Source organism: Prionailurus bengalensis, chromosome E1 (genome assembly GCF_016509475.1).
Source record: "Prionailurus bengalensis isolate Pbe53 chromosome E1, Fcat_Pben_1.1_paternal_pri, whole genome shotgun sequence".
Taxonomy (NCBI): Eukaryota; Metazoa; Chordata; class Mammalia; order Carnivora; family Felidae; genus Prionailurus; species Prionailurus bengalensis.
In genome coordinates, this window is record NC_057347.1 from 46,291,815 (window position 1) to 46,319,693 (window position 27,879).

The 27,879-nt window shown below is 49.3% G+C and overlaps 1 protein-coding gene across 4 annotated transcripts in view; it reads right to left on the minus strand.

The window, feature by feature from the left end:
* Nucleotides 1-621: 621 nt before the first annotated feature.
* PECAM1 (platelet and endothelial cell adhesion molecule 1) overlaps nucleotides 622-27,879 on the minus strand; it is a 61,214-nt gene continuing 33,956 nt past the window's right edge. Inside the window, exons 13-18 of one of the 4 annotated variants that reach the window (XM_043584995.1) lie at nucleotides 25,720-25,773; nucleotides 24,204-24,266; nucleotides 21,392-21,466; nucleotides 18,796-18,852; nucleotides 7,288-7,310; nucleotides 622-1,693 (exon numbers count right to left, since the gene is read on the minus strand). In XM_043584995.1, the coding sequence (XP_043440930.1) occupies nucleotides 1,664-1,693; nucleotides 7,288-7,310; nucleotides 18,796-18,852; nucleotides 21,392-21,466; nucleotides 24,204-24,266; nucleotides 25,720-25,773 (302 nt within the window). In that variant the 3' untranslated portion in view covers nucleotides 622-1,663. The remainder of the gene's footprint in view (nucleotides 1,694-7,287; nucleotides 7,311-18,795; nucleotides 18,853-21,391; nucleotides 21,467-24,203; nucleotides 24,267-25,719; nucleotides 25,774-27,879) is intronic. The other 3 variants (XM_043584996.1, XM_043584998.1, XM_043584997.1) reach the window with 3 other exon arrangements.

Below are 27,879 nucleotides of genomic sequence, written 5' to 3' on the forward strand. Positions count from 1 at the left end.
GCAATGTGGCAGAACGAGGACAGACACTCCTATCTCCCTCTGCCTTCAGGCCCAGTGGGGCGCTGTTCTGATGGGGACCTGGGCTGTAGGGCAGTGAGGTCTGGTCCGAGGCCACTGAGGATGGCTTAGAGGGATAGGAGGGGGTGCTTTGCCAGTAGGGTTACCAGATAAAATGAGATGCCTAGTTACATTTGACTCTCAGATAAATGAATACTTTTACAGTGTAAGTATAAGCCGAATGTTACACAGGACATACACCCGAAGCAGATTCATTGTTTATCTGAAATTCAAATTTAACTGAGCACCCTGGGTGTTTCGGTGTTTTTTGTTGGTGTTATTTGCTCAACCTGGCAACCCTATCTGCCAGGGACAGCCTGGCAGTCTTTGGCTGGGAAGCAAACGCTGAATCGCAGCCAATGGATATTAATGACTCAGTGTTTGACGCTCAGACTACCTTTGGCCCTGCCTTCAATAAAGGCCACGGAGGCCCTTGGCCTGTGTGAGACAACCTGATAAGACCTGCTTGGTTCTTTGTGACTTCAGAAGGCCCGAGGCGTCCTCCAGCACTACAGATATTCTATGTGTATGTGTCCTCTTAGAAGATGACATTTCACAGGTCTGTGAAGAGTAAAGATCAAATTTATTTAATGCAATACCCTGCAGCTGTGTCACTGAGGTGGACGGGACGTGGGGGGAGAATGATCTCAGCTAGGCGTGCTCACTAGTGAAATTCCCCGGCAAAATGGCCGCGGCTACTCGTCCACCCCCTCAAGACACCCTCAGAAATATCGTAAGACCTCAGGGGACCATTTCTTTAGCAAGGAATAAATTAAAAAAAAATTAGTAAGAAAAATACGCATTTCATTTTTCTATTAAAAACAATATTTGCTGTAGGCAAACATCTTCCCATCTTGCAGCCTGCAGCATGGTAAAGGAAAAGAAAGAAAGGGTATAGAAAAACAGCATAAGAACATCTGTGCTCTGTCCGACTTCATTTTCTCTTCTGTGCATTGCCCGGATTGAACCTGATCTTCAGGTTGGCATCTCAAAGGGGTCGCTCCCAAGCAGCTTTGTTGTGACATTTGTGGCAGGCGAGGTCGTGGAGGGAACAGGGGGCGCCGTCTGGTCAGTGCTGTTCACTTCCGAGGAACAAGGGCCACCCAGAACCACAGGCCTTTGAAGGACCAAAGGCAAAGAGAGAGAGAGAGAGAGAGAGAGAGAGAGAGAGAGAGAAAATAGCCCCTCAGCCCAGCCATTCGCTAGAAGCGATTGGCTACAAAACAAAAAAATGGTTTCTGTGTGTGAAGATACTTGGACAAGTTCTTGATCTCCGTGCAAGACAAAAATATTCAAGTTTCAAAATATCCCAATGGCCGTTTAACCCTGAACCTCCTTCTGCGGCTCCCCACTCCTGAGGATGCCCCAGCTTGGTGAGAGGGGGGCACTGTGGGGGGACTTAACCAGCCCCTCCGTATCTCTTTATACCCCCCATAAATGTAGGCAGATGGATTTCAGAACTGGTGACTTGGCCTGAGGAATTGCTCTGTTCAGTGGGAGCAGGGCAGGTTCATAAATAAATGCACAGAGCTCTTGGAATACAGGAATGATCTCCTCTTCTTGGAACGTGGGTGTCCTTCCAAGGAGGAACATCTGTCCCGCAGCCCTAAGTTCCATCAAGGGAGCCTTCCGTTCTCTGCAGAGACAAGAGAAGACAAGCTATGGTCACACCCTTCAGGGCTCAAGACTGGCCTGGAGGAGGGGTAAGCAATATTGCAGCAAGCGCTTCACAAAGGCTCTCTGACAGCGCCGTCTTCCGCTGGTACCTCCACCCTGTGGGGTCAGCTCCTGCCCACATTCACTTCTCCCTTCTCTCCACACCAGCTCCGCCCAGGGCTGTGGCCTCCACTGACTGTAGACGCGCGCTGCACATCAGGCTATCAGCCAACTTTGTCAAGCACCCACTGTACACCCAGCATTCTGCCCCGTGGGTGCCACACTTACCTACAGAGCAAGACTAGTAGAGTTAAGAGAGACCTGGCTTCTTGCTCCAGCTCTGCTTCTAACACAAGCTGAGGCTTCTCTAGGTCTGTTTTCTTTTCTTTTTTTTTTTTCAACTTTTTTTTTTTTAATGTTTATTTATTTTTGAGAGAGACAGAGACAGACTGCGAGTGGGTTAGGGGCAGAGAGAGAGGGAGACACAGAACCCGAAGCAGCCTCCAGGCTCCAAACTGTCAGCACAGAGCCTGACGTGGGGCTCGAACTCACAAACTGGGAGATCATGACCTGAGTGGAAGTTGGTTGCTCAACCAACTGAGCCACCCGGGCACCCCTGTTTTCTTTTAAAAATTTTTTTTAATTAATGTTTTTTATTTATTTTTGAGAGAGAGAGAGAGAGAGAGAGAGAGAGAGAATGGGAAGCAGGCTCCAGGCTCTAAGCTGACAGCACAGAGCCCGACGCGGGGCTCGAACTCACGAACCGTGAGATCATGACCTGAGCTGAAGTTGATGCTCAGCCGACTGAGCCACCCAGGCACCACCACCACCCCCCCAGCCCATTTTATTTTTTAATCGCAAAATCAAAGAGTTTTAACACGGATAAACCCTGAGGATGCTTATCGTCATAAAGATGAAGAAGCGGAAGAAGCCAGACGCAGGAGGAACAAATATTGTGTGATTCCACTTACACGAGGTACCCAGAGTAGTCAAACTGAACAAAACAGAAACAAAAGCCAGATTCCGCACGCCATCCTGCAGTGTTCTCTAACTGCTTTGTGTGATATTGTCGACACCTCCGTATCCACCAGTAACTGGACCCCCATCTGACCCTAGTACTGTTATCTACACCGAGGACGCAAGAACCCGCCAGGAATTTTATATCCTATCCGTTACTGACAAACAGTGCTAGCATGTGGGAAAGGTCCTAACAAACTGCAGGAGTTCAGAGGTGGCGAGACGCCCTCGCTGTGCCACGAGGGAATCACAGAAGGCTTCGTGGAGCCAGCCTCCAAGGTGAGGTGGGTTTGGACGAATGGCTGCATCATGGGGGCAAGAGCGGGGCAGATGGAAATGCTGGAGCAAAGGTGCCCTGGGCCCCAAAGGGCAGGCAGCAAATGAGTCCGTGACCCGACCCTCTGTGAGTGCAGGTGGACCTCGTGGGCACACAAGTGGGGGCACTTGTGGGGATCAGCCAGCGTCTCGGGAGCCCCATGGCCAGGCTGGTTGGCTCTTTGACGGTGGGGGCTGAGGTCCCTGTTTTGTTCTGGTCCCTGCGCATCTGAGGAGCCTCTGAGAACAGGATGCGGGTCCCAAGGGCTCCAGCTGGCAGGCCACGGCTCTGCCTCTGCCTTTGCCAGGAGAGACCCTGGCAAGCGGGCCAAGAGAGCTGTGTTGGCCCCAAGGGGCTGGAGGCCCGCCAGCGCTGGCAGCTACCTTCATTTCTTCCGCTTTGCCCAGAGGGGTGACCCTGGTGTCCAGGCTTCCTGCAGGCCCCAGACCAAGTCCCTCCCTAAACGCCTCCGCTCTCCTCCGCCAGGCAAGGCAAGCACTCGGTAGCTGCAGCAGGACTGGCCCCACGGATGGGAAGGGCTGGGTCACAGTCAACCGGACCTTGAAGTAATGGTTAACATACTCACATCCAAGACCTGTCCTTCCTTGTACCTAAATCAGAGGCCAGCTGTCAGCCACCCAAGAACAGCCATGAAATCGCCCCACTTTGGGCCAGAACATGGTATAGATGCTCTCAAAGGTCATTTTACTTCTAACACCCCTGGGTTTTCTACTTCCTGATTCTAGAATGTACCCCTTATGGGGGGGGGGGGCGCCTTGGTCTTTCAGTTAGTTAAGCTCTTGGTTTCAGCTCAGGTCATGATCCCACAGTTTGTGGGTTCAAGCCCAGGACTGAGATCCCTGCTCGGGATTCTCTCTCTCTCTCTCCTTCTCGCTCTCTGCCCCTCCCCACTCACTCCCTCTCTCAAAAAATAGATAAACTTGGGGCGCCTGGGTGGCTCAGTTGGTTAAGCGTCCGACTTTGGCTCAGGTCATGATCTCGCGGTCCGTGGGTTCGAGCCCCATGTCGGGCTCTGTGCTGACAACTCAGAGCCTGGAGCCTGTTTCAGATTCTGTGTCTCCCTCTTTCTCTGACCCTCCCCTGTTCATGCTCTCTCTCTGTCTCAAAAATAAATAAATGTTAAAAAAAATTTTTAAAAAATAGATAAACTTAAAATAAAAATAGAATGTGCCCCTTATGAGCACTTCCAATAAACCAAGTCTGTGATAGGTGCTCATTTAATCCTTGCAACAACCAGGTGGGGTGGGGGTGGTTATTATCTCCAATTCCAGATGAGGAAACGAAGGCCCTGAGACATCTGCCCAGCGTGACTCAGCTGGTAAACAGCGAATCATGGAAAGGTTAGGTTTTAAGGTGGGTCTCTGATTCCCAAGTCAAAGCCTGGCTTTGGGTGAATCCTATGAAGAGGCATTTCAGGGCCAAAATGAAGTAAGTCTCCCATTCGTGCCTCATACTGCCAGAGTGCTGAAAAGAACTTTAAACAGACCATCAAGTAGCATTTATGTGGTCCATTGCAAAATACTTTGTACACGTGTTCCTCATTTCACCTTTAAGAAACTTCTAGTAGGGAGCTATTACTGTGTTTGGGGTTCTCACCATCTCTGTTTCACGAATTGGAAAGCTTAGTTGGAGGAGGGCAGGATCACCCGAAAGATGGCCAGAGAGCTGAAGTTCAGACTCCAGTTCCCACTGCTGGCTCCCAGGAGGGAAGGGGGTGAGCTGTAACTGGGAACCGCCTCTTTTTCCGTAAGAAGACAAGGCTGTCTCCAAGATCCCGAGACCCACGAAGGTCCAGATTCACCCCCTTTCTTTTAAGTACAAGGTGTTCTCTTTCACATTATCTGTCTGCCTGGGCCACAAACACAATTTATAAACAAGGCAAAAATGGCAGAGGAAAAATGAAGTCAGAATGTGCCATTGAAGCAAGTCAAACAATACTAAATTAGTATTTGGCTAAGCGGCTATCTCATTGTTAAGATATTTCCTCCAATGTGTTTTCAGAAGCAACGGCCATTAAACTACTGGGAATGATCGCCAGGTTTGATTTCAGGAAGGAAATCCCCTCCCATTTCCCTGCTGGGCAATTCGATTAATTTTCTCCTGACCCTCACCAGCTGATTATTAGGAAAACTATACCTCCTTCTTTTCTAAACAAATTGTATTCGCTTAAAGCGTCAAAATCTCTCTCCCAACGGCTGGGAAGCCCTGAGCTCCCGCCAAAAGTCTATTCTTTGGGAGGGCAGGACCAGCTGGTGGGGGAGCTCTCAGGAGCATCCTGGGAGCAGACTTCTGGATCCACGAGTCAGCTCCTGGGGGAAAAGGAAAGTTCTATCTGTGCTGGAGCTCAGAGCCTTTGTCCAGAGAGACCGTTTGGATTGCAGACAAAGTAAATAAGTCAGTCCTGCAGGTCCAACAGACTTGCCTGGGGAGGACACAGCTATGTTTATTGTCGCGGGAGAGCATCTCTTTTTCTGGGTCCCACGTTGCCTATGGAGCAAAGATCTCACTTTCCACTCCCTCAAGGCCATGATAGCTGGAACAATGATGTCACTTCTTGGAGGGAGTCTTGTGTTGTGGACTAGCCAAGGAATCTGGGGACCCAGGTTCTAGTCCTGGCTCTGCTATTACCTGGCTGGGACACCCCAGCCAGGCTGTTCTGCCAATTCAGCCGTCAGTTTTTGCACCTATAAATTGGGCTCCGGACCCTTGCCAAGGCAAGTCACTGGTTTCGGGAGTCGGGGTGGGTTTAGGCTAGAAAAAGACCTTCATTTTATCCCTCTTTTCCTTAAATTGATAGCTTTCCTCCATAAGAAGAATGTCAGTGGTTTCCTGCCGTCAAAGGCATAATGAGTTCTCTGTTTTATAAGAATTCAGACTCCAGCAAAACAAAGGAAGCCAGGGGGCCCATTGGAAAGGCTACCAGCAATCTTGCCGAAGGTTCTTTCTTCCCAGACCTTAAAGCAGCGGCTCCTCATTTCTCAAGATACCAGCTGCCCAGTTAACCCCTAAACTACTGGGTAGTTCATCAAAAGGTTGGGAGTGGGAAGATAGGAGGAGACAGATCTTAGCAAAATTTGAACTTGGACCTCCACATTAAAAGAATATATATTTCCATCTGCCAAGTAGCAGCATCCTAAATCCTCAATTTCCTACAGAGTGAAAACCTCAGGGGCGCCTGGGTGGCTCCATCGATTAAGCGACTGACCTCCGCTGAGATCATGATCTCACGGTTCGTGGCTTTGAGCCCCGCGTCGAGCTCTGTGCTGACAGCTCAGAGCCTGGAGCCTGCTTCCGAGATTCTGTGTCTCCTTCTCTCTGCCCCTCCCCTGCTCGTGCTCTGTCTCTCTCTCTGACTCTCAAAAAATAAATAAATGTTAATTAAAAAAAAAAAAAAAAAGGAAAACCTCATAATGAGGTGTTTGAGTCCTTTGCATGTAAGCCCTAACTGACCTCTTCCTAGTGCTTCTCCTGGATGTCCTTTCTGCTATCACCCTGAGCTGTTTGGACTGTTCCTTCCCTCGTGGCTCTACTCCTGCTGATCTTTCTACCTGGGCCTGCTGCTGTGGTTGGACCCCTTCCTCACGGCCGATCCCAGTGACCCCTTCCGTGGGGAGGAGACCCTAACCAGAACCGTCTTTCTTCTGCGTTTCCATAGCTTCTGGTGAGCCATCATCACCTTGCTTTCTCATCCGTGTTAACTCATCTGATTCCCTCTGTGGGTCAAGGACCTTGAGTGGCCTCTGCAGCAGAGGACCTGGTGTGTCAGGGTGACTGGCATAGGCTCTCAGAGTTCAAAGTTCAAATGCACTTTTGGATCCTCCCTTCCTCCAAGCATTCCCCCCACCCCACAACAATGTCTGCCTCACTTCCAAAGCCTGCACCTGAACTAGGAGGAAATGTGCACTTCGCTCAAGGGGGGCTATATGTTCTAGATTCCTGATCCTTTGAGGGGGTCTCTCTTCGTATGAGGGCTGAGATGCAAGCATGGAAACAGTGGGAGAGAATATTTGAAGTCACCAGGCCCAGAAAACCTGGCCAGCCCGATGACCAAACACCCTCCATACAACATCTAGGCTATTGTTGCCCGGGGCTCCTGGTCTAAAACAGACCAGGCCGCTGTAGGGGTGTGATTCGTGGGAGTGCAGAACCTGGCTGAGTTTGGAAATAGTTCACTGTTCAATGGACCATTTTTAAAAATTGTTTGTGAAATGTGTACTTACAGAATATCTGTTTTCCACGAAATCTGCAAAACAAAGCATAACATGGAGGGTGAGCGATTCAGAGAGTACATCAGGCTCCTCCCGCCCCCCAACCATCTCAGGAACCTCATGGGTAAAGGCAGGGGGTGGGGGCAGTGCAGAAGGAGACACCAGAGCTTTACTGGGTGCTCAGCTGTATGGCTCCTTTGCCCACAGACAGCTTCCTCTGGGCTCTATACTCCATGTGACAAGCATATTAAAATCCCTGGAAGCTCACTGGACATTTTAAACAGTTTTTTTTTTAAGATTTTATTTTTTAATTTGTTTTAATGTTTGTTTATTTTTGCGAGAAGAGACAGAGTATGAGCTGGGGGGGGGGGTGGGCAGGGGTGGGGAGCAGAGAGAGAGACCCAGAATCTGAAGCAGGCTCCAGGCTCTGAACTGTCAGCACAGAGCCTGACGCGAGGCTCGAACCCATGAGCAGTGAAATCATGACCTGAGCTGAAATAGGACGCTTAACCGACTGAGCCACCCGGGTGCCCAAAGATTTTATTTTATTTTTTAAGTAATCTCTATATCCAATGTGGGGCTGGAACTCATGACTGCAAAAACCCGAGTCGCATGCTCCATGGACTGAGCCACCCAGGCGTCCCGGCAGGTTTTTTGTTGTTGTTTTTTTTAATTAGTACTTCAGGTTATTTCAAGAAAAAAACTGAAAACTATAGAGGAGTAGAAAGTAGCCGATAAGCATGATCTCTTGTTCCATTCTTTAAACCTTGTTGACACTTTTGTCCCCCAGTCTTTTTCTGCTCTCCCGTAGGCTTTTGGTTCTGAGTCATAACATACAACATATGCCATTTTCTAGCCTATCCTTTTTACATAACGTGATCTTATAAACATTTCCTGGTACCTTCTTAAACATACTTGGGAGTGGCCTGTGTAATAATCATTCAATGGGTGTACAATTGTTTACTTATCCAGCTCCTTACTTTAGAAATTTAGGTTCTTTCCAAGTTTTTGCTGTTTTAAATAGTGCTGCCAGGGGAGCCTGGGTGGCTCGGTCAGTTAAGTGTCCGACTCTCGGTTTCGGCCGAAGTCATGCTCTCACGGTTTCTTGAGTTCGAGCCCCACGTCAGGCTCTGTGTTGACAGCGTGGAGCCTGCTTAGGATTCTCTCTCTCTCTCTCTCTCTCTCTCTCTCTCTCTCTCTCTCTCTGTCCCTCCCCTGCTCACGTTTTTCCTCTCCCAAAATAAATAAACTTAATAAAAAAAAAAGATGTAAATAGTGCTGCCACATCCTCTTTGGGAATAAGGCTATTTCCTTATTTCGTAGTAGCTTCTCCATCCCCACAAGTGGGAGCAGGGGAGGAGAAGGTATAAACACTGCCACCACTCTCGGGATAGACAGCCCAAGCGCTGCCTGGAATGACAGGGCCACCTCTTCCCCCTTCCCCCATAGGCCACCCTGTCTTCTTGCTAGGGTGCACGCCAGGACCTGCTGGCCCAGCCAGGCTGCAAGGATGAACATGGGCCTGTCACGTCCTTCCAAATGTCAGGAAGATCGGAGAGAGGTGAAGAAAGGCCAAGGAGAACGGGAGGTGTCGTGTGGGGGGCGAGCCATCCTGCCAGTGTTAGTTAGAGCCGGTTTTCACTACAACAGGCGAGAGAGGGCTGTGCTTTGCCCTTGGAAAGGAGCAGGCCCCCACCCATTGCAGTTTCTAATCGGGCAGCGGCCCACACGGCTGGGGCTGATTCCCCAAACAGTCCATGCAGGACACAGACCTGAGGACAGAGAAACCATGGGGACCTCCTGCTGTCTGGGAAAGGCGCCCAGAGCGTATGTGGGTGTTGGGGGTGGCAGCCAGTCTTGAAGGTGGAAGAGGCAATGGCAGGAGGGCCATAACCTACCGGACCCGAGTCCTCAGGGCTACTAGGTGGATGCACTCCAAGGGGCCTCGGGCTCTGCGAGGCTGCCCAACCTCAAACCCAGTCCCTTCTGAGTCTTGGGCGGTCTTGGGGCCCACCTGTCACAACGGGAGTCACAACCCTTCTGTTTCTCTCTCTAATTTAAAAATATCCTGTTTCCAAAAGTCCACTTCCCCCTCAAACCCTGCCTTATCACAGCCCTATTGTGCGTCCCCTGGAGAGGGAACGGGGCCAGAAGTTCCTAAGGGGCCCCCTTCTGTCCTGGCTGGGCCAGAGGCAGACGTCAAACAGCCAAATGGATGAATCAGCCGGACCACACGAAGTCGAGCCATTGTGTAAACTTCCACGCATTGAGTGAGGCTCGGGCAAGGCTCCCACCTGCAGCCCAAATCCGACCCGGGAGGACCTGAAGGACCCCGTGCTTCCCACTCCCCCCAAACCCCCGAGGGCTCTGGAATCAGACTTAAGAGGGAAAGAGCCTTAGTCTGTATGTCTGTAATAGTCTTAGACTATTACTTAGTCTTAGTAATATGAATACAAAAGACGGAAAATTTCGAATATGCTAGTAACACTCAAGGAAAACCTAGGTTTATGCCCACTTGTAGCATATCACTGCAACTTGGAGCAATCACTGCAAAAATAGAATCTGGTGGGTGGTACCTATTTTTTTTTTCACAGACTACTTTTTTACCCTCTTAGATTCTGAAGTAAAGAAACGCACCCCCCCCGGGGGGGGGGGCAGGGCTGGCAGTGTCCGCCAGGCTGGCTGGCTCAGTGCCACACAGGATGGGTGGGGACCGGCTCTCAAGTGCTCTTTTGTCCCTCCCACAGGGGTTGTGAGAGGCCCTCCGCACTGTGGTTCTTTCTTGATGACAGCTACTCTTAGTATATTAGACTTCTGCCCCTTTAGAAACATTTGGAACACCAAAGAGCGAGCGGAATGTAAAGGCCGAGTGAGCAGATCCTCAGGTGGGAAGATGGCTGGGTCCAACCCCAAAAGGCATAACTTCGTGTCTGGAGCAGGACCCGGCATCTCTTCCAGGGCCTGGCATTGTCAAGTGGGATGTGCCCAGGACACCTGTGGAGGTGGGCACAGGGCATCTAGAGAGGAAAACCAATTCTCCTGTTGGAGGACTCACAAGGAGGTGAATTACGAGAAGCCAAGGTTTCTTAACACTGACATTTGGGGCTGGATCATCTTCTTCTTCTTCTTTTTTTTTTTTTTAGAGTTTACATACTGTTTTTTAGCAATATCTACACCCAACGTGGGCCTTCAACTCGTGACCCTGAGACCAAGAGTTGGATGCTCTCTCAGGGCGCCTGGGTGGCTCCATCGGTTAAGCGTCCGACTTTGGCTCAGGGCATGATCTCATGCTTCGGGAGTTGGAGCCCCGCGTCGGGCTCTGTGCTGACAGCTTGGAGTCTGGAGTCTGTTTCAGATTCCGTGTCTCCCTCTCTCCCTCCCCCTCCCCCACCCTCTCTCATAAAAGGAATAAACGTTAAAAAATTAAAATAAAAAAAAAAAAAAGAGTTGCATCCTCTCCCAACTGAGCCCACCAGGCACCTCTGGGCTGGATCATTCTTTCTTGTGGGGACTGTCCCATACATTGTAAGATGTTAAGTAGCATTCCTGGCCTCCACACATTAGATGCTATAGCACCCCTTTTTCCTCCCCCCCCCCAGTTATGACAACCAAAGATGTCTCCTGCCTTGTGAACCAGTGCTCCAGGCCGATGACTCCTAGACCTGAGTTCTTTCATAGTGAAAGAGCTTGACTGCATTGCTGATTGTAGTAAACCACTTCACTCTTCTGTTAAAATCCAGTGTAAATATACATTAGTAGGTTTTGCTTTGGATGACCTGCGGGCCATTTTACAAAGTACTTTTAGAATAAGCCGGAGCACTATAAAAGGTGAAGTCGCGAACCAGAGCGAAGATACAAACTTTCCTGATGAGCCAGAAATTGCGGTTCCTACAAGGCTCGGCCAGGCTGAGTGAAGTTGTTGAGAAAGCCATAGACAGCCCGTAATTGTTCTCTTTTCGTTCTTGTCACCAGAAAAGCAAGGGGGGGAGAAGAAAATCAAACCTTTCCCTGGATTAGTCAGAGAAGGAGGAAGTTGATGACAGGTAAAAAGAGAGGTTTGGGGGGCGCGTGCTTGCGGGTGGGGTGGGGGGCTTTTGGTGCCAGGTTGCCCCACAACCGAGAGTGTCTAAGCTATGAGCAAGTCCTGAAGGACACCACCATCTAAATCAAGAGAACTCAGGCGAGTAACAGAGCATCCTGTATGAAGTCCAAGGTTACAGGGGATGGGAGGAAATTGGTTCCAGTTAAGTGTTAAAGAGAGAAAGGTACCAAACCAACCTGGATTACTTCCTTCAAACGCTCACTTTTTAGGACCACCCACATTACTGCTTAAGAAGAGGCATAGGGGCGCCTGGGTGGCGCAGTCGGTTAAGCGTCCAACTTCAGCCAGGTCACGATCTCGCGGTCCGTGAGTTCGAGCCCCGTGTCGGGCTCTGGGCTGATGGCTCAGAGCCTGGAGCCTGTTTCCGATTCTGTGTCTCCCTCCCTCTCTGCCCCTCCCCCGTTCATGCTCTGTCTCTCTCTGTCCCAAAAATAAAAACGTTGAAAAAAAAAATTTTTTTTTAAAAAAAGAAGAGGCATAAACACAGGCTTAGTTCCCCTTTCTGTAAAGCCAAACCACAAGTCATAACCAGAGCTACTGTTGCTGCCTGGAATTTGCAAATCCTCATCTTAGGCAAGTCATTGAAAAGGGAATAAGTACTTCAAAGAGCCTGAAGTGTCAACCTTGCAGATCTAACTTACCAGAAATTATCGGCAAGTTTTCCTTTACCTTTAAGAGAGCTGATGGTTATGTAAATGCAAAAGCTCTTTCTCAACCAGTTCTGGGGGCATTCCAGGGCTTGCTGTCCCTTCTACTTAGGCTTTTCTCAATTGGGCCTCTTCTGGATATAAATTTCCTAGTACTGAGAACCCCTCTCCTTCTTTCCCTAACGGTTTGTAAGGAATCACCTAACAGTTGGGAAAGGGAAACGTTCAAAGATCGGAGGTTTCTTTGTCCCAGACTGAGTTGACTGCTGGGATAAGATGTTAACTTAGCTCTCCGTCAACAAAACAGTAGGCTCCCAGCAGAAGAGCAGACCTGTCTAACCATGGCCATGACCCAGCAGGGGATACTCAGTCGGAAGAGATACCAATTTTATTGAACCCACCTGCCCACCCCAGTGCTTATCCACCTATACACACTCCTGAGGAACACTGCAGTGTTCACTGTGACAATTCCATATGAGGGAGGGACATTTTATTGAAAATTAATAAGAAAACTGACGTCCAGGGGAGAAGTAAGGGTCGGGAGCCAAGTCATATAACTGGGTAAGGGCAGTGCTGAGACCAAACCCTAGTCTCTATCTCCCACTCAGGGTGTTCTTCTTAGGGTTACAGTGCAAAGAACCATCCAGCTGGACTCCAGCCAAAACAAACGTACCAGAAGCACAGTGAGTTGGCCCCTGAGCTCCATGATTTAATTCGGATTTGGAGGGAAAACTCAGGCTTAGTAGAAGCAAATACTTATTGGGTCTTGGAGTCAAGGGTGAGTAAAGGATTAGAATTGCCTCCAAGGGACCTAGGAAGTGACTCTTAGAAGTTGCTTAGAACAAAACATTTAGGGGAATGGTTTTGGATGGACCAAAGCATAGACAAATGACCATGACTTCCAAATGCCAGGACACTCAGACTCTCCGAACATCATCACCGGAAGGCAACTTAAGATCATCCATCCAACCACCTCACTCAATACAGAAGCACTGAGCTTGCTCAAATTCGCAGATAGACAAAGTAGAATGGTTGTTGCCAGGGGCTGGAAAGAGTAGCGAGTTATTGCTTACTGGGTCTAAAGTTTCATTTGGGGAAGATGAAAAAGTTCTGGAGATGGATGGTGATGGTTATACAGCTACGTGAATGTATTTAATGCCACCAAAACGTACACTTAAAAGTGGTTAAAATGGCAGGTGTTATGTGTATTTTGTCACAGTTAAAACACACAACCAAAGCTGTGAGCTTAGAGCCTAAAGCCAAGATTGCAAAGACCTGGTTCCCCCCACAGCCTACAGATGCCCCCACACTCATGAGCCAGCAGTCCACCTCGCTCCCTCCAGGACGCTGGTCCTGTCCAGATTCCCGCCCTGGGGCTGTTCCTTGGAGGCAGGCCTGCCCAATGCCCTTTCCCTTATCTAGAGGAGCAGTTTTCCTTTTTATCACTCAGGGGAAAAGGGGGGTTTAAGAGCCAGAACTACGCCCTGTGAGCCATTTCCCAAAATAGTCAGCCCTGACGTGCTGCTGGTTGGAAGGTGGGGAGAACTAAGAAATTAAGATGGGAAGAATAAGAAATTAAGAAGGAAAGGTTAGATAAGCCTTAGCTCTGTATTCAGCCCATTCACCGACCTGTCCAGAGACCCACCTCCCCCAAGGTCTTTATTTTATTGTGTGTCACCCTCCTCCCCCCAACACACACACACACACATGCACACACATGCACATATGTACGTGAGTTGGAGGATTCTCTCTGCTGGCCAACCCTGAGGCCAGTCCTTCCAGGATCCTTTCAAGATTGCTGAGGAGTAAGAAAGATCCTACCTCTTCAAGCAAGACCCTACCTCTTTCACTATGAAAGAACTCAGGTCTGATTATACAGAGGTATAATCAGAAGGGAAGTGAGGGCATCTAGAAAATGCTTCTAAAAGTGTGGTCCCCAGAACAACAGCAGCAACATGTGAGAATTTTTTAGAAATACAAATTGGGGCGCCTGGGTGGCTCGGTCGGTTAAGCGTCTGACTTTGGCTCGGGTCATGATCTCGCGGTTTGTGAGTTCGAGCCCCGCGTCGGGCTCTGTGCTGACAGCTCAGAGCCTGGAGCCTGCTTCAGATTCTGTGTCTCCCTCTCTCTCTGTCCCTCCCCGGCTCACTCTCCCCCTCAAAAATAAATAAACATTAAAAAAAATTTTTTTTTTCAACGTTTATTTATTTTGGGGACAGAGAGAGACAGAGCATGAACGGGCAAGGGGCAGAGAGAGAGGGAGACACAGAATCGGAAACAGGCTCCAGGCTCTGAGCCATCAGCCCAGAGCCCGACGCGGGGCTCGAACTCACGGACCGCGAGATCGTGACCTGGCTGACGTCGGACGCTTAACCGACTGCGCCACCCAGGCGCCCCAAAAATAAATAAACATTAAAAAAAAATACTAAAAGAAGTACAAATTAGTCCCACTCCAGACCTACTGAAATCACAAAGTCTGGGTGGTGGTACCACACCATTTGTGTTTTAACACACCTGGAGAATGCTCCGTCTACATTTGAGCCCCTGCCCCTCATTTCAGACAAGGCAACCAAGGTTCTGAGAGGTTCCACGACTCACCCAGGGTCACCCAGACCATACCAGGCTGTTACTCTTTTTTTTTTTTTTAACTTTATGTATTTATTTTGAGAGAGTCAGAGATCGTGTGAATTGGGGAGGTGCAGAGAGAGGGGGAGAATCTCAAGCAGGCTGTCAGCTCAGAGCCCGACACGGGGCTCGAACTCATGAACTGTGAGATCCTGACCTGAGCTGAAGTCAAAGACCGGACGCTCAGCCAACTGAGCCACCCAGGCAGCCCCAGGCTGTTAATAGAACTGAATCCTCTAATTAAGCGGATGATAATGTGAAACCGAACAAAGCTGGAAAGGGCAGCAGCAGGCAGTCCCTTTGGCAGGACCGGGAGGAAACGTGAAGCTGGGCTCCCAGCATTGGAGTCCCTGCTCTGCCATCACTGGCCTTAGGATTGGGATGAGTTACTTAGCCTCCGGGCCCATTTTCCCATCTGCAGGACAGGAACAGTAGTAAAACCTCCGTCAACCCTAGGATGGTTTTGAGGACTGAACAAAGAGCAGGCGTCTCGCAGTAAGAGGGACAGAAAGAAAGAACAGGAAGAGGACTGAGGAGCCTACAGCTTCCTGCCTTGGAGCAGCCACCGAGCAGGAAATGCTGGGAAACAGCAGCTCCCCTGGCCTCCAGGACAGGAGCCTCTTAGGTAAGGTGAGCACACGGACTTTCACAGCAGCACTGTGGTTTTGGCTACAACACCCAGGGCTCTCTCTACCCGCAACCTCTGGGGCAGGAGCCAGCTGCCTGTTCAGAGACCAGGTTACAGAGGAGTCCCAGCCCCAGCTGACTCCTGATGGCCCAAGTGGGGCTCTGGCTGGGAGTCAGGGTGGGGAGGGAGACGGCTGTGTCTGGTCCCTGCCCTGAACCCTAGGGCTCAAGTTTCCCCTGCATCTTTTGGCCAACACGGATTGGATGCTCGCTGTATGGTAGGGGATAGTAGACGGACTCGTGCCTGGGGTAATTAGCCCCATCTCCCCCCAAGCTAACCTCACCCCCTGTTTCTCATTTAATCTCATCTCCATGCAACAGCTGAAGAATCTGGAGTCTCAGAAGGGTCAGGCATCTTGGTCACAGTCACACAGCTGCTAAGGGGCAGCACCAGGACTGGGGCTCAGATGTTTGCGAGCAAAACAGGGCCCTTCACCACCCTGAGCCCCTGGGGTCCATTCCTGCCCTAGACCAGAGGGAGCAGCGAGATTCCCAGGGTGGGGGACTGAGGACTCAGGCATGGAGAACCGTCTGAACAGCTGCCCTAAAGCAGGTGTAAATGCCACCCCCAAATATGCCACACTGGCATAGGATTATTTGGGGCCGGAGGATGCAGAAGGAAGCCTTCCAGGAGTTTCCCTTATCTGACCAGAAGCCGAAGTTCCTGGGAAATGAAGACAGCCATGAGTCCCTCTCCCAGGGAAGGCTTCTGGCCTCCAAGATGACAGAAAGGCGGTGCTGAGATGGACCTGCCTAAACAAGCCTTATTCCATTCGTTTCCCCCAGATATTTACCTTCCCATTTGTTTTGTCACTTCTCCACAAATGTATTGTTCGTGCCTAACGTGCTAAAGAAGCCCCCAGTTCTAACCACACCGAGGGCTTACTCATCACTGTTTTTCTCCTTGTTAATCTGTCTTTTGTCAGTCTCAGGGCAGGGCATCTCATACTGACACTGGGTGTGGCCCTCGCCAGCCAGCTGTAAAGGACCTCCAGCTGCTGGCCCAGGCCACGGCAGACCCCCAGTCCTCCGGTCCTGGGGCGGGGGATCCCTGCAGGAGCCTGATCAGGAGCCTGGAGTTCAGGTCCAGGGTGGGCCAGTCTGGGGACTTGCTTCCTGTGTGAACTTGGTCAGGTGTTTTCACTGCTCTATGCCTCAGTATCCTCATCTGTAAAATGGGACTTAAATGTGAGGATTGAAAGAGATATTGTAACACAGACCACTTGGCATACACAGTAAGCGCTCAATAAATGTGAGGTTTTGCATAACCAAAGCGACCCAAAATGAACAATTTCAGGGACCATAAGAAGAGCAGAGGGGTTTCATACAATTTTCACACACTTACCCAACAGGGTGTTGTATGGAAACCAATTTGACAATAAATTTCATATTAAAAAAAAATAATAAGAGATGGGGCGCCTGGGTGGTGCAGTCGGTTAAGCATCCGACTTCAGCCAGGTCACGATCTCGCGGTCCGTGAGTTCGAGCCCCGCGTCAGGCTCTGGGCTGATAGCTCAGAGCCTGGAGCCTGTTTCCGATTCTGTGTCTCCCTCTCTCTCTGCCCCTCCCCCATTCATGCTCTGTCTCTCTCTGTCCCAAAAATAAATAAACGTTGAAAAAAAAAATTTAAAAAATTGGCATGTTTAAAAAAAAAAAATAATAAGAGAATGTCTTGGGGAAAAAAAAAAATTACCCAACAGGACCAAGCATGAGCCCTACAAGAACTCTAGCTTTTTGTTACACTGGAAGGACAGAGAAGGCCTATTTATTTCTGAATTTGCATTTTGCTGGCTCTGAATATTTTGAGAATACAAAATGAGACACTGAGGCCAAAAACTCCCCCAGGGGATGGTTTCTGAAAATCAGTCAGTCAGTGTCAAGTTCCACAAGGAGGCTGGGTTTCTGCTCTACCCATGAAAATACCACTTAATATATATATATATATATATATATATATATATATATATATATATAATATATATATTTATATAAGATATATATTTTTTATATATATAAGATATAGATAAGATAAGATATATATAACATATATATTTATATATATGATATATAGATATATATAACATATATATATTTATATATATGATATATTTATATATATATGATAAGCATAATCAGCTTGCTCCCTGTATATGATATATACATATATATATGATATACTATTATATAGTAAACCATACATTATATGATATATGTAATATAAAAAGATAAAAAGTAGGCTTTTCTGGTAAGACAGTGCTCCTCAAACACTGGCAGCACCAGCAATATCTGGGAGCCTGTTAGAGTTCAGATTCTGGAGATTCTGATTCTGTGGGGCTGGGTTGGTCCGGAGACACCCACGGCTGCTGGTCTGGGGACGGCACTTGGAATGGCCAGACTCTCCCAAAGTTTCCACTTAAATACAGGTCTGTTATACAAAGCAAGATACACTCACAGTGACTATTTCCCCCAGAATCTTATGCCCTTTGGATTGTGACTGATTTTCAGAATTTACTTATCCTAAAGTTTGAGAGACAGAGAGAGAGAGAGAGAGAGAGAGAGAGAGAGAGAGAGAGAGTGAGTGCAGGGGAGGGGCAGAGGGAGAGCAAGAATCCCAAGCAGGCTCTGTGCTGTTAGCACGGAGCCGACCCTAGGGTCCTGACCTGAGCCGAAATCAAGAGTCCGTCGCTTAACCGACTGAGCCACCCAGGCGCCCCTATTTTTTCAGAATTTAAAAGTAATCTTTGTATTCATTCATTTCTCCAGGATGGAATAGAATAATTTCACACACACACACACACACACACACACACACACACACACACACACACACAAATGTTATTGCTGGGAGCTTCCCCAGGCCCATGTCTGCTTGGGCACTGTGCTCAGTCCTGGGGGGAGCTCCTCATGAGGAAGTAATGGAGATGGGAACTGAATCGGGGTCTAGAATCAAAGAAATAAGAATGAAAGGAAATGGGGGCAGATCTGTACCCCACCCCCAGGCGGAAAGGGAGTTCTCAGAAAGGCTGAAGCTACCCAAGGTCTTCAAAGCACAGCACTAAGACCTTCGGGCACCCCCGCCCCGGTCCCGTGCACCAGGGCCCGTTGGGGAGTGGGACAGGTGAGGTGCACTGGTTGGCCTCTGAGAACAGGCAGGGCCGCACTGCTTCTCTCAGGGTCATGTGAGCACACAGTGGCACCGGGACACATCCCATCAGCTGGGTACGAATATGCAAAGTCCTATTTGCCTGGCCTGCAGCAGGCACTTAATAACCATTCATTGACTAAATTATAGCACATGTAACACGTGGCTACATTTGGAGAGTGGTGGGAGAGAGATAGTCAACAACTTCGGTGTAAGGGGCCTCCTTTGCTCCTTCTCCTTGCCCACTCCCAAGGCCCACATGGATGATTCAGGAGGAAGCGTCCCCCAGGCTCGGGGAGTCGGAAGCCCTCACTCACCAGGATTAGTTTTCCGGATTTCACTATACACCGTCTCTGTGCCCTTGGTTTCCAGACCTAGAAAGTGATCAAGCACAGGTCAACAGCTGCCTCTGGGCACCAGGTCGGCCCACTGCCGAAGCAAGACAATGTGTGAGGCTCCCTGCTTACCCACGACCCCACCCCACGAGTGCCTGTCTCCAGCAAGCCCTGGAGACCTTAATGCCACTAAGCCCAGGCCATTCCCTGGCTTTACAAGATCCTGGTCTAAGTAGCCTCACTCTCTGTCTGGAAGTATGAAGTCAACAGGCCATTATGGGTCCACCTGGACCACTCACAGGTGGAGGGGTTCCCAGCATAGGCCTGCAGCCTCCTGCTCAGTGGTCCCATACCTCCTTCCCTGCCAGTGCGTTCCTATGTCCAACTGCTCTCCCTGCCCCTCCCAGGAGGCTGGGCTATGACTTCCCAATCACCTGAGGCCTGGGTTCGAGCCTGGGCCTCATCTGTGATGTTAAGGATCAGCTGGGACCGAGAACCACTTAAAATCTTGACAGTGGGGCTAGTTGATGTCACACACCAACACGTGGGCCTCATTCTGATTCTGATTAGTTCTGGAGTGGCCCTGCCATTGGTGGGTTTTAAGAGCTCCCAGGGAATTCCAATAGGCAGACGGGGTTGAGATCCTCTGGTCTGGACTCTTTTGGACTGGCGCACAGATGACCAGCCAGGGTATGGATCACACTCAGGGGAGACCCAAGGTTTGGAGGACAAAGCACCCGTATGGTCATCTGTTTAAGTTGAAGTAGGTGTACAGGTTGTGTATACACACACTTGTACACACACTCGTAGTGTATCTACACGCATTGTATGAATCATAGAGGGTGTATACACACAGCATGTACATACATACACACCCACGAACCCTCAGGAAACAGGATGGGACCCCACTTCTTCCCCTACCTCCTCTCACCTGCACAAAGGACAAGGAAGCCTCATTGTAGAAAGGTGGCTCATGCCATGAGGCCAACATTCTCTTTCTACAGATCCGGAAATGAAGCCCCAGACCGGGTAAGATGCTTCCTGCCACCATGCTCAGCGCCATGTGATATTTCTTGGTGGCAGGTGGCTGGGGCATGTCCACGGACTCTAACTGCACCGAGATACCCTTGACTCCCTAGGCCCCAGGGATGCCCCCTGACCCTGAACATACCCTTTCACCGCTGGCCCGGCCCTTTCTCTTTGCCCCATTCCTCCTCATCCTCCAAGTCTCAGGACAGGCTTTGCTTCTGCACTTGGGTACACATACCCTCACCCACCTGCATACACCCCAACACGTGCACCCCTTCTCAGGGCCCAGGGCAGTTGCTAGGCCCCCTGTGCTCCCACGGCAGTTTGGGGATACTTGTCCACAACCACACTGACATTATTTGTCCCCACGACTGCCTGTCCCCTGATGGGCCCAGAGCTTCTCCAGGGGTCTGGTGCACCTCCCAGTCAATGCAGTTACCTGGAGGCACCCGTAAAGGTTTCACGAGATAGTGACGGCACCAGTCAATGCTTGCGGGTGCCTCTATCTCAGGTCCCCCGAGCCTCAGGAAGGCTTTGGCATAATCAGCTTGCTCCCTGAGGTTTTAGATTTTAGAATTGAAATCATGGTCATTCATTAGACACTGAATGGCGGTGGTTCCCGTGCCAGGACCTGAGCACCAGGAGGAAGCCTGAGGGGGTGTTTCAGACTCCAGCAGGTGAACTTGGGACATTTTGGTGGCCAGGGCCTCACACAAGTCTTCATATGGGTCCCCCCCATCCCCCCGCCCAGGGCACCAAACAGGAGTTGGTACTCACTAGACTGACTGAGATACCAGGTGCTCTCAGCTTAGAGAACGGACACCTGCCGTTCTCTAAGAGGCCAGTAGAGATGCTTATACCAGGCTCCCTCCGTGGCACCAGATTTAGGGGTGTAGAGGGAAGCTCCAGGGTTTCCCATATCTCCTGGGGAAATCTCTCACATTCCCAAGGGATTCTGCTCAATGTCAGGCCGGGGGAAGTCACTCCTTCAGTATGATCCTAACACCTATTGTGTGCTGGACAGGGTGGAAGCTGAAGCTGAAGCGGGAGGGAAAAGGCAAATCACACCCACACTGGAGCTTTCAGAAGCCCCAGGCCATGGGACAGACAATGCTGTGATAAGCAATATAGGTGCTCTGGGGTCTCTGCCGGCTCCTCCTCTGACCCCCCGCCCCACAATGGGAGTGGGGGCCACAGGGAAGGAATCAAGGGAGGGGGCTGGGTGGCCAATGTGGGGGCCTGGACACCCTTGTAAGCTCCACCGCCCCCCGGAACACAAGAGTTGCTGGTAGACCTCTCTGGCCACCTTGGGGACACGCTAACAGCCTCCGGACTCAAGAGTCACGCTTGACTCCCTTCGTCCTTAGAACTGCAGATCAGCCTGTTGGTTTCCGTCCTTGGCTGAGCAGCTACACTTGCAGCTGCCCCAGCGGCTCCTCCCGCTGCCCCCCTGCTCTGCCCTTCGGTGATGGGCGGGAGCCCCCCCACCCCCACCCCAGGCCGCTCGTCACCACCTCCCCTGCAATGCAGCTGCCTGCTAATGACTAACCCAGGCCAGCAGGCTGTTTGTCTCTGCTGTCAGGGATGTTTCCGGATGGTGCTTTATTTTGGCTCTTGTTTTTCTCTGTTAACAGAGAAAGAGAAGTCTTCAACGTCATGGGGTTTTCCCAGCAATTAGCCTCACAGCAAACAAGCAACAAACCGGTTTAACGAGTTCCTTCCCACCCCGCCTCCATCCCCGAGTGACTCCTTGGGCAACTGCCCAGTCAGAGTCAGAGCTGGACTGGGTTCCCAGCCCCTCCTCCACCCCAGCTGTGGAAGAGGGAGCTTTGAGGACAGGGAACTGAATTGGCCAAGACCAGATCAAGTTTACTCATCACTGGCCTTGAACCCACAGAGCCCTTTCCTCACCCACCCACTTCAGGACTGCCCTACCCTTGCTGTCCCTTAGCGCCAACGAGGCTGGGTTCCGAAAGCTCAACTTGAATCTTCTAGAAACTCTCCATTTCCACCCACGAGGCACTCATTTTAGCTCTCCCGAGGCCCCCACAGCAGCCTGGGGAAAGGTAACCACTTGGCTGGCTACCTGCACACAGCTTGTCAAGAAAAGCTTCCCTCCTCAACCCGTCCTGGGACTTCTTTTCCCTCGAAAGCCCCCCCCCACCCCGCCCCCGACGTTCAAGCAAGAAAAAGAAAACCAGACACTCTAACATGGAAACATTCCCAAAAGAATGGAAAATGGATGCTTTTCCAAGGAGAAACCCTGCTTCCTTTCTCCGTCAGCTACTGTAAATCCAAGGCCTCCCAGGCACTGGGCAGAGCGCTCGTGAAGCCACCTTGCCCTGAGCTGGCTAGCAGCCCCGGAGGGGCAGGGCCTGGCCCTCTGTGAGGAGCTTCAGGACTGTCTGCTTGAGCTCCCAGTGGAGTTTGGAGGGTCAATGGGGACAGCAGAGTTTTTCTACACATCATCAAAACCCTGGGGCAGCCCTGCCCTCCTGTTATGGTTCCTCTTTCCTTCTGAGTCTGAAGTCCCCTTAAAGGGAAGTAAGCTGTTACTCACAGGACTGAGCCCAAGTGACAGACGGGCATGTGCATCAGGCGTTGGCAGGACCAGAGAAGGCTGGAGGGGAGCCCCCTTCCAGCCCCTGTAGGCAGAGCCAATCCATACTCAGTTCTGGGCACCAGAGCCCTGTGCTGTCTCCTCTTGGGCATCTCATACTTAACCCAGCCGAACCTGCTGTTCTTCCCTGTCTCAGACCTCATGACCATCCACACAGTTGTCCACTCACACAACCTGTAGTGATTCCGTCTCCCTGGTCCTTGCCATAAAATTCATCCAGTGTTGTGATGTCTCTAAAATAGATCTGGAACCCATCCACTGCCAGCACTTTGGCTCCGCCCCCATCCCTTGTTGCCCGGTGTTAACACACGGGCCTCTCTGTCTCCATCCCTGTCTGCTTTCGGTCTGTCCTCTGCACCAGGCACATGGAACCTGTCAATTTCCTGCTTAGAGGCGTCTAAAGGCCTTCTGCTCCACTGAGACTAGAATTGCAAAGGGAACCTCAGAGGCCCCGCAGGCTGCACGCGTACCTTTGCTACTTGGCACAGGGGTTGGTCGAACACCGCCCTTAACTTGCTAACAGGCAAACCACTTTACAATGAAATAAGGAAGAAGAGAATTTCAGGCCTGCCATGGCCCCCACCATTCCCAGGGCCAGTCCAGACTTGGAAGTGGGACGCCCTGTGTAGCGTTTGTGCAGATCGGGGAGTACCAACTCTAGGGGGGCATTCTGATTGCAGACTGTGGGATCAGTGCCCCACTGCGTGGCGCACAGCCTAGGGGCCTTCGGGGACTGCCTTACCGAAAGATTCTGTGCACATAGCTGCTGACATGGTACCCAGAACCTAAGCAAGGGAAGAAAGAAAGAACCCCAAACTCTTCCCAAATCATGGAGCTAGAGGTAAAAAAAGGGATGCCCTTGCCATGTGGCTCTGGCTAATGCCTGGTCTGGCCCTCAGCTTGCCAGGCAGAATAGACACAGCAGTGGCCTCAGCCTCAGCAGGAAGGGGGGGTGGTGCATGACAATAGCCCTAATGAGCTTCCCAGGAGGGGAGGAAGGCTTTGGAGAGCTCCTTTGAGCGCAGGGGCCTGTGGGAAAGCCAGGGTGGAGAGCTAGGAAGGTATGCATGTTTTTTTGTGGGACCAAAAGCAACTGAAATTGCTGTTCTAGCATTTGCTATGGACCAGCCCACTCTGAGTCAGTCTCAACCAGCACAGGGCCAGAACTAGTGGCCTCCAGGCCAGCCCGCCCCTGAGAGAACCACACACATGAAAACAAAACCTGAAGTGTGAAGCTAGTGCCACTGTTTACACAGCAGGCTACTCTGTACTTTCAAGAGCCTTTACCCAAGCGTGCCTTTAAAGAGCCAAGCCCTCACTACCTTCAAACGTGCATTTCATTTACACAAGCTCAGTGTGCAAGCAACTTTTTCAGGACGATGCTAGGTTTGGGCAAGGAACATACCTCTGTAGGAAAGTCCAAACGCCCAGGGGTAAGGCTGCCCTCAAAGTCTCTCACCAAACACATTTCTTAGCGCTTAGTAGTTGCTCAATAAAACTTACTCATGGTTAGTAGTAGGTAAACAATAATTAATGAAATGTTACACCTCAAAAGGCTAGGCGGGGGTGGGGGGGGGTCACTGCTCTTGTCATAGGCACATCTAACAGGCCTGTCTGCTGACCACCCCCCTTCTGACCGACTGAAGGGACCCTTGTCCCCGGGTCATAGCACACCTCACTCTGTTGTCTACACCCAAGCAGAGAGCAAAACATGGGGAATCGCTCCAGGGATGGTGTTTACCTTGGTAAGGCTCAGATGGGGTCACTTGCACTTCTGTGTATTCCACATCCATGGTCAGAGGCTCTGCTCAAAAGAACCACAGCACCGGTGAGACAAAATCTCCTTGGGGAGCCTCAGCCTGCCTTAGAGATTTCCACTCAAATGATTATAACATTCCATATTTCGAGGAGGAAGCCAGACACAGGCCTAATGCCATTCTAAGTAGGTGAGAAATCTTGGGCTAGAGAAGACAGTCACAAGTCCTGCTTTCTCCAGGATGTGGAAAGGCCCTCCGGCCCAGGTCCCCATTGTTTCTACAGGGGAAGGATTTGTGAAAGCTCAGTAGACACAGAAAACAGCCAGTATCATCCATGGCAGTTAACTCTAGAAGCCTCCTCCACAGCCACAGGCATCGAAAGCTATCTCCAAGATGGAAAGGATCTCAGGAAATGGGGAACAGGGTCCCCCCTGCCTAAAAATACTCTGACAGTATGAGCCACATGCATAGGAAAACAAGTTAATGAGAGCAGTTGGGCCGCTAGAGTGAAATCCAGTAAATTAGTTTGTCTCAACTCAAAATTACATTATTGTTTTATTTTTGAAGCCTCAGAGTTGGGGTTTCTCGCCAGCACTGAAAACATCGATATGTGGTCAAGGACACAGGTGTTTACTTTTTTAGATTTTTTTTTTTTTAAGTAGGCTTCACATCCCGCTCAGAGTCTGAAATCATGACCCAGAGATCAAGACCTGAACTGAGATCAAGAGGCAGACTAACAAAGCCACCCAGGCGACCCTACTTTAGATTTAGCTCCTGTGATAGAGCCCCGGGGTGGGGGGGAAGAATTTTGAGAAACGATTTACGATTTAGCCCAATCCTTCTGAGGTTTAACCATAGCAGGGAATCTACTGTTAATTGTCTTTAAAAATTAGCAGCAATGCTAGTTTATTTTCTTTATAGTGTATGTTTTATTTTTATTAATATTGAGACACAAAATAATATTTTTAGGTTATGTATAAAATACACGGGACGCTTGGGTGGCTCAGTCGGTTGAGCGTCCAACGTCAGCTCAGGTCATGATCTCCTGATCCGTGAGTTCAAGCCCTGCATCCTGTGTCTCCCTCTCTCTCTGTCCCTCCTCCACTCACACACACACACACTCTCTCTCTCTCAAAAGTAAATAAACATGAAAAATAACTAACTAAATAAAAATTAAAAAACATCCCTGCTTCTACTACCCAAAAGAAAGGAGGTCCTCTACAGTACTACTCAGTAACCCATTCTGAATCAGCCAGTTCCCTGTTAGGTATAACCCAGTTCTTTCCCACTAGAATTTTGGTTACTTTCCATTAAGGACACAAGATAGCATCTTTGGAGAAAGCAATCAGCCATCTCTATTTATACACAGTGGCCAGGGACAGGGTCACTGAGAGAGGTGGGGAAACATCCCCAGGCTTTAACAGTTTTAGCTCTTTCCCTAGGGGTCTTTTTTAACGTAAAGTTTCTAATTAAAAAAACGTTTTAAAATTAGATAATTACCTTTATTTTCATTTGCCGATTTCATTGCATGGTTTCCAACATCTTCACTGTAACCTAGTTGAAAAATAACAATTAGGATGAATGACAATGGAAATTCTAGCTTTTCATATAATGTTTAAAAAATTTAGTGCCACGGGGCACCTGGGTAACTCAGTCGGTTAAGTGCTCAGGTTATGCTCAGGTCATGATCTCGCAGTTTGTGAGTTTGAGCCCCACCTGGGCGGTGGGGGGGAGCTGGGAGCCTGGAGCCTGCTTTGGTTTCTGTGTCTAACCTCTCTCTCTGACCCTCCCCAGCTCACACTCTGTCTTTCTCTCTCTCTCTCTCAAAAATAAACAAACATTAAACAACAACAACAACAACTTAGTGCCACTAAGAAATGAAGTGAGGCCTAACTTCTTCAGTGTAGTGGGCAACCAGCAGCATATCTGATTCTGGATTCCCATCTGGTCCCCCTTCAGCCCCATCCCGCCCACTGTGCGGTCTCTTTCTAACACCAGGAACATGCTTACCATCCCATGGGAGGAAAACTTCTGCCTATGGGTTGTTCAAAATTCAGAATTGTTCACGTTGAGCAACCCCATTAGAAATGAAGCTAAATTCCTTTTTTGTTTGTTTATTACTTCTGAGAGAGAGAGACAGAGTGTGAGTGGGGGAGGGGCAAAGAGAGAAGGAGACAGAGAATCAGAAGCAGGTTCCAGGCTCTGAGCTGTCAGCACAGAGCCAGGTGCAGGGCTCGAACTCACAGATCAGCAGATTGTGACCCGAGCTGAAGTCCAACGCTTAACCGACTGAGCCACCCAGGGGCCCTGAGGTTAAGCTTAATTCTAAAGGAAGGGGTCCATAACCAGAAACTAGCAAACTCGCCTGCTCCAACCAGACGACTGAATGCATGAGAACATGGTTTAAAAAATTACGGTACCTTCAGGCTGCCACCTCAGTGGGTAAAAAAATTTTTTAACATTTTTTTAAATCAAGTTGTTCTTTATTAAAAATAATTCTCAGGGTACCTGGGTGGCTCAGTCGATTAGGTGTCTGACTCTTAATTTCAGCTCAAGTCATGATCTCACAGTTTTGTGAGTTCAAGCCCCGCGCAGGGCTCCACGCGGACAGTGCAGAACCTGCTTGGGATTCTCTCTCTCCCTCCCTCTCCCCTGCTTACATGCTCTCTCAAGAATAAAAAAATAATAATAATTCTTACGGATGTTATAAATAATACTTCTGAAGAACATATGATTTTCCATTATGTATTAAAACTAATTACTTATTGTGATTATTAAAATATTTTATAAAGTGAAATAATCCATGCAGAGACAATATAAGAATTAGAGTATTTCTTGCATTTTGGAAATTTGGAGGAAAATCCTATTTTAATATACCTCTTAGCATTTAATTTAAAGTGTCTATGTATTTATGTGTAAATAGTATAAATCACCAAAAGAATCCCCCTTAAACCACACAAAGGTATTTTCTCTATAACACTGGATTACTTTTTACTAAATATTCACCAAATGTTTCTGTATGTAGTTTCTTAAATGATATATTTGCCTATTTCTCTCTTTATTGGCCCATTACTTTTGCTATTGCAAATGTTTTATTCACTTTCTAGTAAGGATTGTCTCACATTTTGTGCTTTCTTTAGTTCCTGTTCTATTTGATGGCCTTCAGGAATACAGTTTCCCAGGTTCTTCCATTTATTTGTTTGTTTGTTTGATTATTAATTAGTAGGCTCCACGTCCCATGTGGGGCTTGAACTCATGACCTTGAGGTTAAGAGTTGCATGCTCTACGGTTGAGCCAACCAGGCCATTTTATTGACTTTTTAAAGGTTTGATTTGGTACTATAAGAATTGCTCAATTCTTAAAACATGTTTCTCAAGTATGCCCTGTAAAAGGCATATCCTACCTAAAATTCTCATTCTTGTGAAACACTTACACAATTAGAAAAGAACATGAGCATTCTATTCTCAGACCTGCTGATAAAGAAAACTGCCCCCAACGTGGTCTGGGACAGGATGTCTTGCGTGATATAATTATACCCCCTCTGGGAAGTGGCTGGCGCCCTTCTTCAAAGGCTTGAGCAATTTTCTCCTAGACTTAATGGGATTAAGAACTCCAGGGATTGGCTCCCCACCCTACTGAGCGGACTTGCAAGCTTTCACT